At 51.9% G+C, this 10825-nt stretch overlaps 1 protein-coding gene across 10 annotated transcripts in view; it reads left to right on the plus strand.

The window, feature by feature from the left end:
• GPR161 (G protein-coupled receptor 161) overlaps window positions 1-10825 on the plus strand; it is a 64956-nt gene that overhangs the window by 898 nt on the left and 53233 nt on the right. For 7 of the 10 annotated variants that reach the window (XR_005783603.1, XR_005783599.1, XR_005783600.1 and 4 more), the window contains exons 1-2: window positions 456-1478; window positions 1629-1755. Coding sequence is in view for 1 of the 10 variants with exons in the window: in XM_040451756.1 (XP_040307690.1) it covers window positions 1740-1755 (16 nt within the window). In the remaining 9 variants the exon portion in view is untranslated. The other 3 variants (XR_005783596.1, XR_005783606.1, XR_005783597.1) reach the window with 3 other exon arrangements.

Here is a 10825-nt window from a genome sequence, read left to right on the forward strand (position 1 = left end):
GGGCGGGCACGCGCCCGCGCCCGCGCGCGCGGGGGCGCGACGGGGAGGGTCTCTGCGCCCCTTCCCCCACGCCTCCCCGCCCCCACGGCGCTCTCCTTTCTCCGCGCCCCCCCCCCCCCCCCCCCCCGGCGGGGGGGAGGGGTGCTCCCGGCTGCGCTCCGCCAGCGGGTGGGGAGCCGGAGCTCTTTGTGGGAAGATCTTGGGGGCGCGTCCCTGCCCTGCGGCCGGGGGCTTCGGACTGGCTCTGCTCCCGGCCCGCCCCTTTTCTGCAGCGCCGCCCGCAGCCCCCCCCCCTCCCCCGTACGACCCCCTGGAGGGGAGGGCATCCGTGCGTGCCCGGGACCCGGCCCGGAGGGGCTCCAGGCGGCGGGCTCACTCCTCCCTCGGGGATAGGCGTGGGGGGCTAAGCGGCCTCGTCCCCCGTCTGGAATCCGTGAGGACCAGGTGAGTCCCACCCTCCCAGTCGGGCTCACGGCGCTGTGTCCCCGAGCCTGGGCGGGAGGCGAGCTCAGAAGTCGTCGGGCCGACCCTGGCGCGGCGCGATGGGCGCCTCCGCCGCCCCCACATCTGCCAGAGCGAGAGTCGGTTAGCTTTGGGGGGACTTGGCCAGCCTTCTGGGCCAGACCTTAGCCCCGTGCAACCTCTTGACAAAGGCGTGGGAGATGAGAATGTCCGTTGGGGAACTGGGATGCTCTGGTGCGCTCCGGAGAGGTCTGCTTTCCAGTAACCACACGGCCGTGCATTGGCATGACTTTGTATCGCATCTCTGTGGCTATTTTTGTTCGCTGTTGTACCGTTCATCCGTTTTTGCGAAGTGCTTTCCAGAGAAGGTCATTTGGTCTTCCTCCCTGTGAAGTCGGGAGGTGGGGTGGTTTTGGAGGGAAAGGACCTCAGTGCCTTGATGTGTCCAATGGGGATAATGGTAACGACAGACACGCCTATCTCAGCGTGCTCCTGGCTGGGGAGGACATCACCGGGCCTCCTCCCCAGCCCGGCAGCGACCAGTTCAGCCCAGCCTCCCTCCCTGTCCCTGGAAATGAGCTGCAGGGGGCTACTGCATGGGGAAAAAGTGACTTTCCCTTACTGCAGCCATGAGACAGGTGAGGAGAGGCATTTCCCAGAGCTCAAGGCAGAAAGAGGAGGCAGGAGGGACCTCAGATCACACAGCCACGGGCTCTTCATCCACCTTTCTTTAACTGGGATTTGCGTCACCCCTTTCTGTCACTTCTCCCACAGCTCCCCTCTTGTTCTGTCCCACACCTATCTTATTTTGTAGTTGTAAGCTGTTTATAAGCACGATCGTATACACTTTTTTAAAATTTCATTCACTTAACAGCCCTGTGAAGTGCTATCAGCCCATTTTATAGGTGGAGAAACAGACTCAAGAGAGCTAAGTACTTGGCCCAGCAATAAGGAGCCAGAATGAAACTCAGGTTTTTTGACTTGGCGGTACTTTTAATGTCGACTCCGTCATCCAGGTGGGTCTTCGTACTCAGGACTTCTCCCTGTCCCAAAGCTCCACCGCCACGGCGAGGAGATGAGGGACCCCCTCAAAGAGAGACCCGCTTGGCATTTTAGGAGCTAAATCCACGACCTCATGTACTCCTATCCTTCTCTTTGCGTTGCAGCCCTGCATGGTGGGAGTATCAGAGACGAAGGAGGACCGTGTCGTCAGAGGGGTTGAGCTCTTTGTTTGGGTTCCGTGAAAGACAGAATGGGCTGAACTGGAACTGACCTACATGTCCGCCAAAGGAGGTACGGTTCTGTAGTATAAACTCTGCTGCGGGCTGGGCCAGTCAGGAGGCCTGCCTGTAGAGGAGGGCAGGCAGGCGGGCTGGTGGGGGGCACGCCTCCCTGGGAAGAGACAGCTCCAGCCCCTTGTTGCTTGACCTGAATGTTGGGGGGGGGGGAAGCTGTAAATTGTTACGGAAAAGGATCTCATGTTTTTAAAGCTAGTAACGAATTCAAACCCCTTTTCAAAATACGCAGGGCAAGCAGATTATAGGTGCCGGCTGGTCGTTGCCTGCAGACTGCCAGCCGACAGCCTCTGGGTTGGACCTTAGGAAGAAGTTGCTGTCATTCTAAGAAGCGATGAAGCGTGGCTGGAGTGGGGGGCGGGGGTGTCTTCTAGCTGTTATCCTTTGAGAACCAAAAAAAGAAACGACAACAGAACTGGAGGTAGCCAAGAGTGCTGGCTGGAGTTTGGAGGGAGGACTGACTTAATGACTCAGCCCCTCATTCGTTCAGCCAGTGTCAGTCTCCTTGGAGTCTAGTCTTTCGCCAAGAGAATGCTTGCAACTTGCTCGCTACCTGTTTCTGTGGCCAGTTATGGGCGCAGCAGGCGTTCGGGTCAGATGCGTTCGGGGAAGCTGGGAGCCTAAAGGAAGGCGTTTTCTCTGTGATGGGGGGTAAGACACGAAGGGGGCACGTTCGGTGGTGTGTGTGTTTTTCACTCAAGTAACCGGTGAGAGAGCCCTGGATCCAGAGCACAATCTGAAGTCAGCCTGCCACTTACAAACCGGTGTCCCTGGGTGAATAATAGAAAGCATATCGGGGCGCCTGGGTGGCTCCGTCGGTTGAGCGTCCGACTTCGGCTCAGGTCACGATCTCGCAGTCCGTGAGTTCGAGCCCCGCGTCGGGCTCCGGGCTGATGGCTCAGAGCCTGGAGCCTGCTTCCGATTCTGTGTCTCCCTCTCTCTCTGCCCCTCCCCCGTTCATGCTCTGTCTCTGTCTCAAAAATAAATAAAAACGTTAAAAAAAAATTTTTTTTAAATAGAAAGCATATCTAGAGTGTGGTAGCTTTTTCATAAACATGAGTCATTATGAAAGATTTTTTAAAATATAGATGTGTTTAGGAAAATAAAATACAGGACGTGTATAGGAAAATAAAGTTCCCTCCACTCCCTCTCCTCACCTCAGAGGTAACCACCGCAAATGTATTATTTTCTAGACCTTCTTCAGGGCCTAAGTATATGCCCCCCGAGTCTGGAAATCCGGGTGAATATGCAATACATTGTTTATTGATACTTATATATTTTTTGAAGTTTATTTATTTTGAGAGACAGAGAGCAGGAGAGACGGAGAGGGAGAGAGAATCCCAGGCGGGCTCGAGGCAGGGATCGAACTCATGAACTGTGAGACCGTGGCCTGAGCCGTACCGAGAGTCAGACGCTTAACTGAGCTACCCAGGCACCTTCCACCCATGTCTGTCCCCGAGTGCAGCGTGAGCCCCCCCCCCACTTCCTGGAGGGAGCTCGGCCCCTCCCGGCTGGGTCCCAGGCACTCACCAGGGGTTGTACAAGGGGGCTGCGGGCAGCGCTGGAGAAATGGGGCCGGCCGGGAGAAGGGCCTGTCCAAAGCCCCTGGCCGCAGGGCAGGGATGCGCCCCCAAGATCTTGTGTACACGGGAGTATTTCTGGATAAAACCTATTCCTACAAGTGAAGCTGGTGAAAGTAGGTTACTTTTTTTTTTTAAGTTTTTTTTTTTTTTTTAACGTTTATTTATTTTTGGGACAGAGAGAGACAGAGCATGAACAGGGGAGGGGCAGAGACAGAGGGAGACACAGAATCGGAAACAGGCTCCGGGCTCTGAGCCATCAGCCCAGAGCCTGACGCGGGGCTCGAACTCACGGACCGCGAGATTGTGACCCGGGCTGAAGTCGGACGCTTAACCGATTGAGCCACCCAGGTGCCCCGAAAGTATGTTACTTTAAACATTTATTTAAGCAAAATTCCCTTTGTTTATTGGGATCTGGAGATGCTGCAGACAAGAGATTGAATTTATTTACTAACTTTTAGGTTTCCTTGTTTGGGGATGGGTAGTATTTGGGGATAGGTAGTATTTCTAAAGCACGACATTCAAAGGGTATACAAGGTAATATCTCCGTCCTATCTCAGCCCTCTCTTTCCCTGTTTTGGATATAATGAATTTTGCCAGTTTTTGTGTATTCATCTAGAGTTAGCCTATGCATCTGTAGGCAAATAAAATGTGTCTTCTGTTTTCTCCCTCTAAAAGAAAAAATACGGTAGCATACAATATACCCTATTCTGCTTATGGGCTGAAAACAAAGCAGAACAAAACCTGTGTCTTCGAGATCATTCCGTGCCAAAGTTCTGTGCATTTTAGGTTTTCCCAAGCTTACACTGAAAAAAAGCTTAGTCAGTTTACACTCCTTCAAATTGCCCATGAAATCCTTTTCAGTTTTTCTGTTGAATTGTTTGTGATCGCATCAGTTTTTGAGGCTGTCTCTAAATCCTGGACTTTCTTTTCTTGTTAATAAATCAGATATTTTGCCTTTTATGTTTTCCTCCCTAGCTTTACTTAACTGTACCTTTGTGCAGAAGTGATGACTTTTTACATGATTGGGTCTGAATCACTTTTCTGTGACCCTCCCCCACCCCCCAAGTGTTTTGTTTTGCTTAGGAAGTCCTCTCCAATCGCAAGACTAACTTCTTACGTTTTCTCTTTCCTCTCTGTTCTCTTTGCTTTTTTTTTTTTTTCTCACTTAACACTATTTTAAAGTATTGTGTCTTTCCTATTCCCTTTTTTTCAGGTTCCCTCCTCACTGACACCAGGGAAGACAGGGTTTGAATTTGCCTGTGAGCCTCGTTGGCCAATGTGGCATCCCTCTTGTCTTTCGTTTTTAGAGGGATTATTTTCATCGAGCGTGAAGGACGAGCTCTTCACTAGGCGGGGGAAGAGGGAGAATGGGCATTCCGACAGCGGACACGTTTCCGTGCAAAATCAGGGGAGCGAGGTACAGCAGTGGGTATATTTGGAGAACCGTGAGCGAGCGATTCAGGAGGGCCGCAGTGGAGGGCGTGTCCGTGATAGGTTCTGCCGGTGGCCCAGCCTGGCATGGCGTGACCAGGCTGGTTAGGAGTCAGCCGGTCCAGCAACACTGCAGGGTGGGAAGGAGATGAGATAGAAATGTCCGGTAGTCATCGAGGGCAAGGATAGCGAGGCCCTGGGCCAGGGTAATGACAGTGGCCGATGGAGTTGTGAGTCCGAATTTAGGGAGGCGCTACGTGTCCGTGACGGGGAACGGAAGTGACCAGCACGCGTTGCTTTACATACGGCATCTCACTGACACCTAGCAAGCCCGTATAAAAGAAGATCCAAGGCTCAGAAATGTTCATGAATCTCCCCCAGGTCCCGTGGCTCGTGTCAGTCGGGGCCTTAGCCCCATTAGGACTACCTAGCAAGAGTACTCTCTGATGCCCTGGGTTTCTGTCTCGAGTGCTTGGGGTGGGTGGTGATGTTTTTTCCTAGGGTAGTGAAAAACACGGGGAATAGCATATTGAGATGGTAGAAATGCTAGGAGCAGAGAGGACGAATTCCATTTTGCACATGTTCTAGCCGAGGTGCCTGGGTGTGGCAGGAAGGGAGAATGGGAGGAAAGTATGGGAGGAAACACCTACTAGGCGGGTGGATATGAATCTGGAGCTCTGAAGAGCGATATAGATGGAGATTTCGGAGTCATCCCTGTTTACGGGGGTATAGAGAGCGCGTACAGAGAGAGAGGAGGTCTCAGGCGGCACTCTTCCTTCTACAAGTGGTGGAAAATCCAGTTCACACTGGCTTAAGCAGAAAGGAAAGTTATGGGCTCACATCGCCAAGAAGCTCAAGAGTGGGGGCGCCTGGGTGGCTCAGTTGGTCGAGCATCTGGCCCTTGATTTTGGTGCAGGTCATGATCCCGGGGTTGTGGGATTGAGCCCCATGTCGGGCTCCCTGCCGAGCGTGGAGTCTGCTTCGGGTTCTGTCTCTCTCTCTGTCCTCCCCTGCCCTCAAAACAAACAAACAAACAAACAAACAAACTTAAAAAAAGCTCCAGAGTGTATCTGACTTCAGGCCTGGGTTCCAGGTTCAAGTGATTTCATCAGGACTCACTTTCTTACCTGCTCTGGTCTCAGGCTCCCCGCTCACGATGGCTAGGGGGTGATGCCAGTGCGAATCCCGCGGGAGAGGGGAGCTGTCTGTCTCCCAGCTACCCCACCACCAGGCCCGTACGTCTCACAAACCGAGTCATAAAGTGGGTCAGAGGGGTTTGGAATGTGCTGATGGGCGAGGCATAAATCATGTGTCACGTCCATGAAGACACATGAACTCCGGGTCTGGAAAGGGTGACTCTGCAGAGGAAACTCAGGGGCAACCCCCGGAGCAAAGGAAGCAGTTGATTTCCTCTGCAGACGGAGAAGGAGTGGCCCCTGGGCAGTAGTAGTGACACGGGCAGGGCGACTGCAGGTCAGTAAGCCTGGAAAGGAATGGAAGGAGGGAGAAGCAGGAGAGAGCGGTGGCGGGGGGAGGGGGGCGTCTCGGAGGAAAATGACTTAGTCGAAGGCATCAGGTGCTGGGGGAGTTCAAGGAAGGACCTGTTGGATTTGGCGAGGAGGTCATCCTTGTCCAAAGCAAGACAGTCATTTATTTTTATATTTTATTTTTATTTTTGAGACAGACAGAGTGTGAGTGGGGGAGGGGCAGAGAGAGAGGGAGAGAGAGAGAGGGAGACACAGACTCTGAAGCAGGCTGCAGGCTCTGAGCTGTCAGCACAGAGCCCAAGCAGGGCTCGAACTCCAGAATGGCGAGATTCCATGACCTAGGCGGAAGTCAGACGCTCAACTGACTGACTGAGCCACCCAGGCGCCCCAAGACAATCATTTATGTTACACTTGACTGCGCCTGCCTTCTAGAGGATTCCTATTCCTGCCTGTCTCCTGTACTCCCCGCCCAGTCCCGGGACGGCCAGGAAGGGCAGAGGTGTGGTGAGGGCAGTCGGGACATCCGGGCTCTGCCAGTAATTACATATGTGACTGAGCTTTGGTTTCATCATCTGTAAGATAACACGGCTGTGCCGGGTTGCTCCTGTGGCCGCTCCTAGCTCTGAAAGGTTGGAGATAAATGCATCTGCTCATTTCAGACCGCTTCGTTACCATAACCCTTGTCCAAGCCTTCACCTGTTACCTGGGCTAACTGGTGTCCCTGCCTCTGCGCTCGCCCTACATCTGTTCTTTACCCTGTAGCAAGAGTGGTCCTTTAAAACAGGTCGGTCACATCCCTCCAGGGGCCTCCGTCACACATGGGCTCTCATCCATAGTCCTCACCACGGCCACGGAGTCCTCAGTAGTCTGCCCCTTACTGGGAAATCTGCATGCCTTAAAGCTCATTCCGCCTCAGGGCCTTTGCACAGGCTCTTCCCTAGCCTGAAATTCCTTTGCACTGTTTTCTGTTCTGATCAGATGTCACCTGGAGAGACTTTCTGACTACCCACTCCCAGCCCACTCACCCATTCTTTCTTCTTTCCCCTGGTAGCTTTCTTCATAGCACCTGGCACCATCTGGAATTATTTTGTATATTCATTGTCTGTTTGTTTACTGTTTGTGTCCCCTTCCCTGTGAAGCTCTCACAAAGCTATACCCCACACAAAGCTCCAGGAGAGGAGAGATTTTGGTACCTTGCTCTGTGCTGTGTCCCAGTGCTGTGTCCCAGCTTGGCACAGAGTAGGTATTCAGGAAACCTTCTTAGGGGTGGCTGAGTGAGGGCTGGGAAGGGGGAAGCAGGGAGTACCCAGGAACCAGCAGCAGCGTGGTAAGGGTGGGAGGGGACATCCTTTATTCAGCAGGGCTATCTGTGACGGCATGTGTCTCAGATATAGTCAGCAGAAAAAAAGGATTCAGAAGTGATACCTACTTTAAAACATGTAAAAATAGGGGCACCTGGGTGGCTCAGTCAGTTCAGGGTCTGACTTCAGCTCAGGTCACGATCTTGCTGTTTCCGAGTTTGAGCCCCGCGTCGGGCTCTGTGCTACAGCTCGGAGCCCGGATCCTGCTTCGGGTTCGGTGTCTCCCTCTCTCTCTGCCCCTCCCCTGCTCACGCTCTGTCTCCCTCAAAAATAACTAAACATCAAAAAATTTTTTTACACGTTCAGAAATAACATTCTCAATTTTAGCGGTATGAGTTTAGCTAGTGTGCTGGGCTCCGGGAGGATTATGAATAAAACAAATAATCGAGAGTAAAAACCAATTAACATGATACCATTGTTTCTCTTGTGATGGAAGTAATCTTACCCTTATTCCCTGCATAGTTTTCATCTCTTCTTCTCGGAGCGCACATGCACACGTGTGTGTGTGTGTGTGTGTGTGTGTGTGTGTGTGTGTGTGTGTGTGTTAGGGAGAGAGTTGTTTTATTTTCCTTCGATCTGTTCGTCAAGTACATGCAGTAAACCCAAAGTACTGCGGTGGAACAGGATTTCTCAGGCTCCGTGCTGTCAACGTCTTGGGCTGGGTAATTCTTTGTTGTGGGGGCTGTCCTCTGCATCAGGGGGTCTTCAGCAGTGTCCTTGGCCTTACATGCCAGAGCTGTCCCCTGAGATGTGACACCCAAAAATGTCCCTGGGCATTTCCAGAGACTCCTCCCTGGGGTAGGAGGGGAGGCAGAGCGCCCTTCCTTTGAGAAACACTGATGTAAAATCTTGGGGTAGTGATTGCGTTTGATTGTTACCTAGAGTCTTCTGTGTGGGCATTTTCGGACCTTCGCCAGCCATCCTGACACTCCCTTAAAAAATGAGATTTTCTCTTTCAGGGTAGGGTGCTGTGCATGGAACCTCAGCTGAGGGCCCGCCACCCCGACTCAGCTGGGGCACTCGCATTGCTAGTCACTGAAGCGACTCTGGCTGGGTGGGAGCCCCCCTCCTGCAGTGATGGAGCAGTCAGGTTCAAGTCCTGAAGCCCTGAGCACTGTCCCCGTGGAGCCCCAGCCATTTCCATTTGCAGTGGGTCCTTTCTCCTGTGTGTTATCCACTTAAGCGGTCAAGTGAAATGTCTTAGGCGGTCCTTAAAATCTGAAGGGGAGAGAAAAGAATGGAGTCTTCTTTTCGTATCTTAAGTAGCTTAAACATTTTTTGAGTTTTATTCCCTGACAGCCAGGCCACTACCTGCTTTCGCATGTTTCCACGTACATTGCTTTTTCCTGGTACGAAATGACCCCCCACAATAAGTCCAGTGACTGTCCGTCACCACGCACAGTTACTCACTATATTCCCTATGCTGCACATTACATCTCTGTGACTTACTTCTTCTATGACTAGAAGTTTGTGCCCCTTAATCCCCTTCGCCTGTTTCGCCGGCCCCTCCAGCCTGATAGCCCACGGTTTCCCGTCTGAGTCTGTTTCTGCTTCGTGAGTGTGTGTTGTTTTGCTTTTAGATTGCACGTAGAAGTGAAGTTCTGTGAGGGGCGCCTGGGTGGCGCAGTCGGTTAAGCGTCCGACTTCAGCCAGGTCACGATCTCGCGGTCCGGGAGTTCGAGCCCCGCGTCAGGCTCTGGGCTGATGGCTCAGAGCCTGGAGCCTGCTTCCGATTCTGTGTCTCCCTCTCTCTCTGCCCCTCCCCCGTTCATGCTCTGTCTCTCTCTGTCCCAAAAATAAATAAAAACGTTGAAAAAAAAAAAAAAAGAAGTGAAGTTCTGTGACATTTTCTTTCTCTGACTTACTTCATGTAGCGTAATGCCCTCTGGGTCCATCCATGATGTCTCAAACGGCAAGATGTCATTCTTTAAAAAAAAAAAAAAAAAATTTTAACGTTTATTTATTTTTGAGACAGAGAGAAACAGAGCATGAACGGGGGAGGGGCAGAGAGAGAGGGAGACACAGAATCCGAAACAGGCTCCAGGCTCTGAGCCGTCAGCCCAGAGCCCGACGCGGGGCTCGAACTCACGGACCGCGAGATCGTGACCTGAGCCGATGTCGGACGCTTAACCGACTGAGCCACCCAGGTGCCCCAGATGTCATTCTTTTTTATGGCGGAGCGCTCTTCCGTTATTTCTGCGTGTGCTGTATCTTCCTGACCCCATTCATCGGTGGGTGGCCGCTTGGGCGCTTCTGTATCTTGCCTCTTGCAAATAATGCTACAGTCAACGTAAAGGTGCGCAGTTCTCTTTGAATTGGTGTTTTCGTCTTCTTCACATAAATGCCCAAAAGTGGAATTGCTGGATCGTGTAGTAGTGCGATTTTTATTTTTTGAGGACCCCCTTCCCCCCGCCGCCCCATGCTGTTTTCCATAGTGGCCGCATCAGTTTATATTCCCACCACCAGGGTGCGAGGTTTCCCTTATTTCCACATTCCTCGCCAGCCCCTGTTTTTGTCTTCTTGATACTAACCGTTCTGACGGGTGTGAGGTGATCGCTCCTTGTGGTTTTGATTTGCTCTGATGCTGAGTGACGCTGAGCATCTTTTCACGTGCCTCTCGCCGTCCGGATGTCATCTGCAGAATAATGTCTACTCGAGTCCTTTGCCCGTTTTTTTAATCAGGCTGTTTGGTTTTTTGACGTTAAGGTGTGTCTGTGTATTTTGGATATAAACCCCTTAATGATTTGCAACTAGGATTGCTGTGGGTTGCCTTGTTGATGGTTTCCTTCCCTGTGCAGAAGCTTTTTAGTGTGATGTAGCCCCATGTATTTAACTTTAGTTGTTCTTGCCTGAGGTGACTGGTTTAGGAAGATACTGCTTATTATATGTAGGGGATGAATCACTGGATTCTACTCCTGAAAGCATTATTGCACTATATGCTAACTAACTTGGATGTAAATTAAAAAGTTAATAAATTATGGGGCGCCTGAGTGGCTCAATCGGTTGAGAGTCCGACTTCGGCTCAGGTCATGATCTCACGGTTCAGGAGTTCGAGCCCCGCGTCGGGCTCTGTGCTGACAGCTCGGAGCCTGGAGCCCGCTTCGGATTCTGTGTCTCCCTCTGTCTGCCCCTCCGCTGCTTGCACTCTGTCTTTCGCATTGTCTCAAAAGTAAATAAACATTAAAAAAAAAAAATTAAAAAAAAAA

The sequence above is a fragment of the Herpailurus yagouaroundi genome, unplaced genomic scaffold, assembly GCF_014898765.1.
Source record: "Herpailurus yagouaroundi ecotype Mexico unplaced genomic scaffold, PumYag 205, whole genome shotgun sequence".
NCBI lineage: Eukaryota > Metazoa > Chordata > Mammalia > Carnivora > Felidae > Herpailurus > Herpailurus yagouaroundi.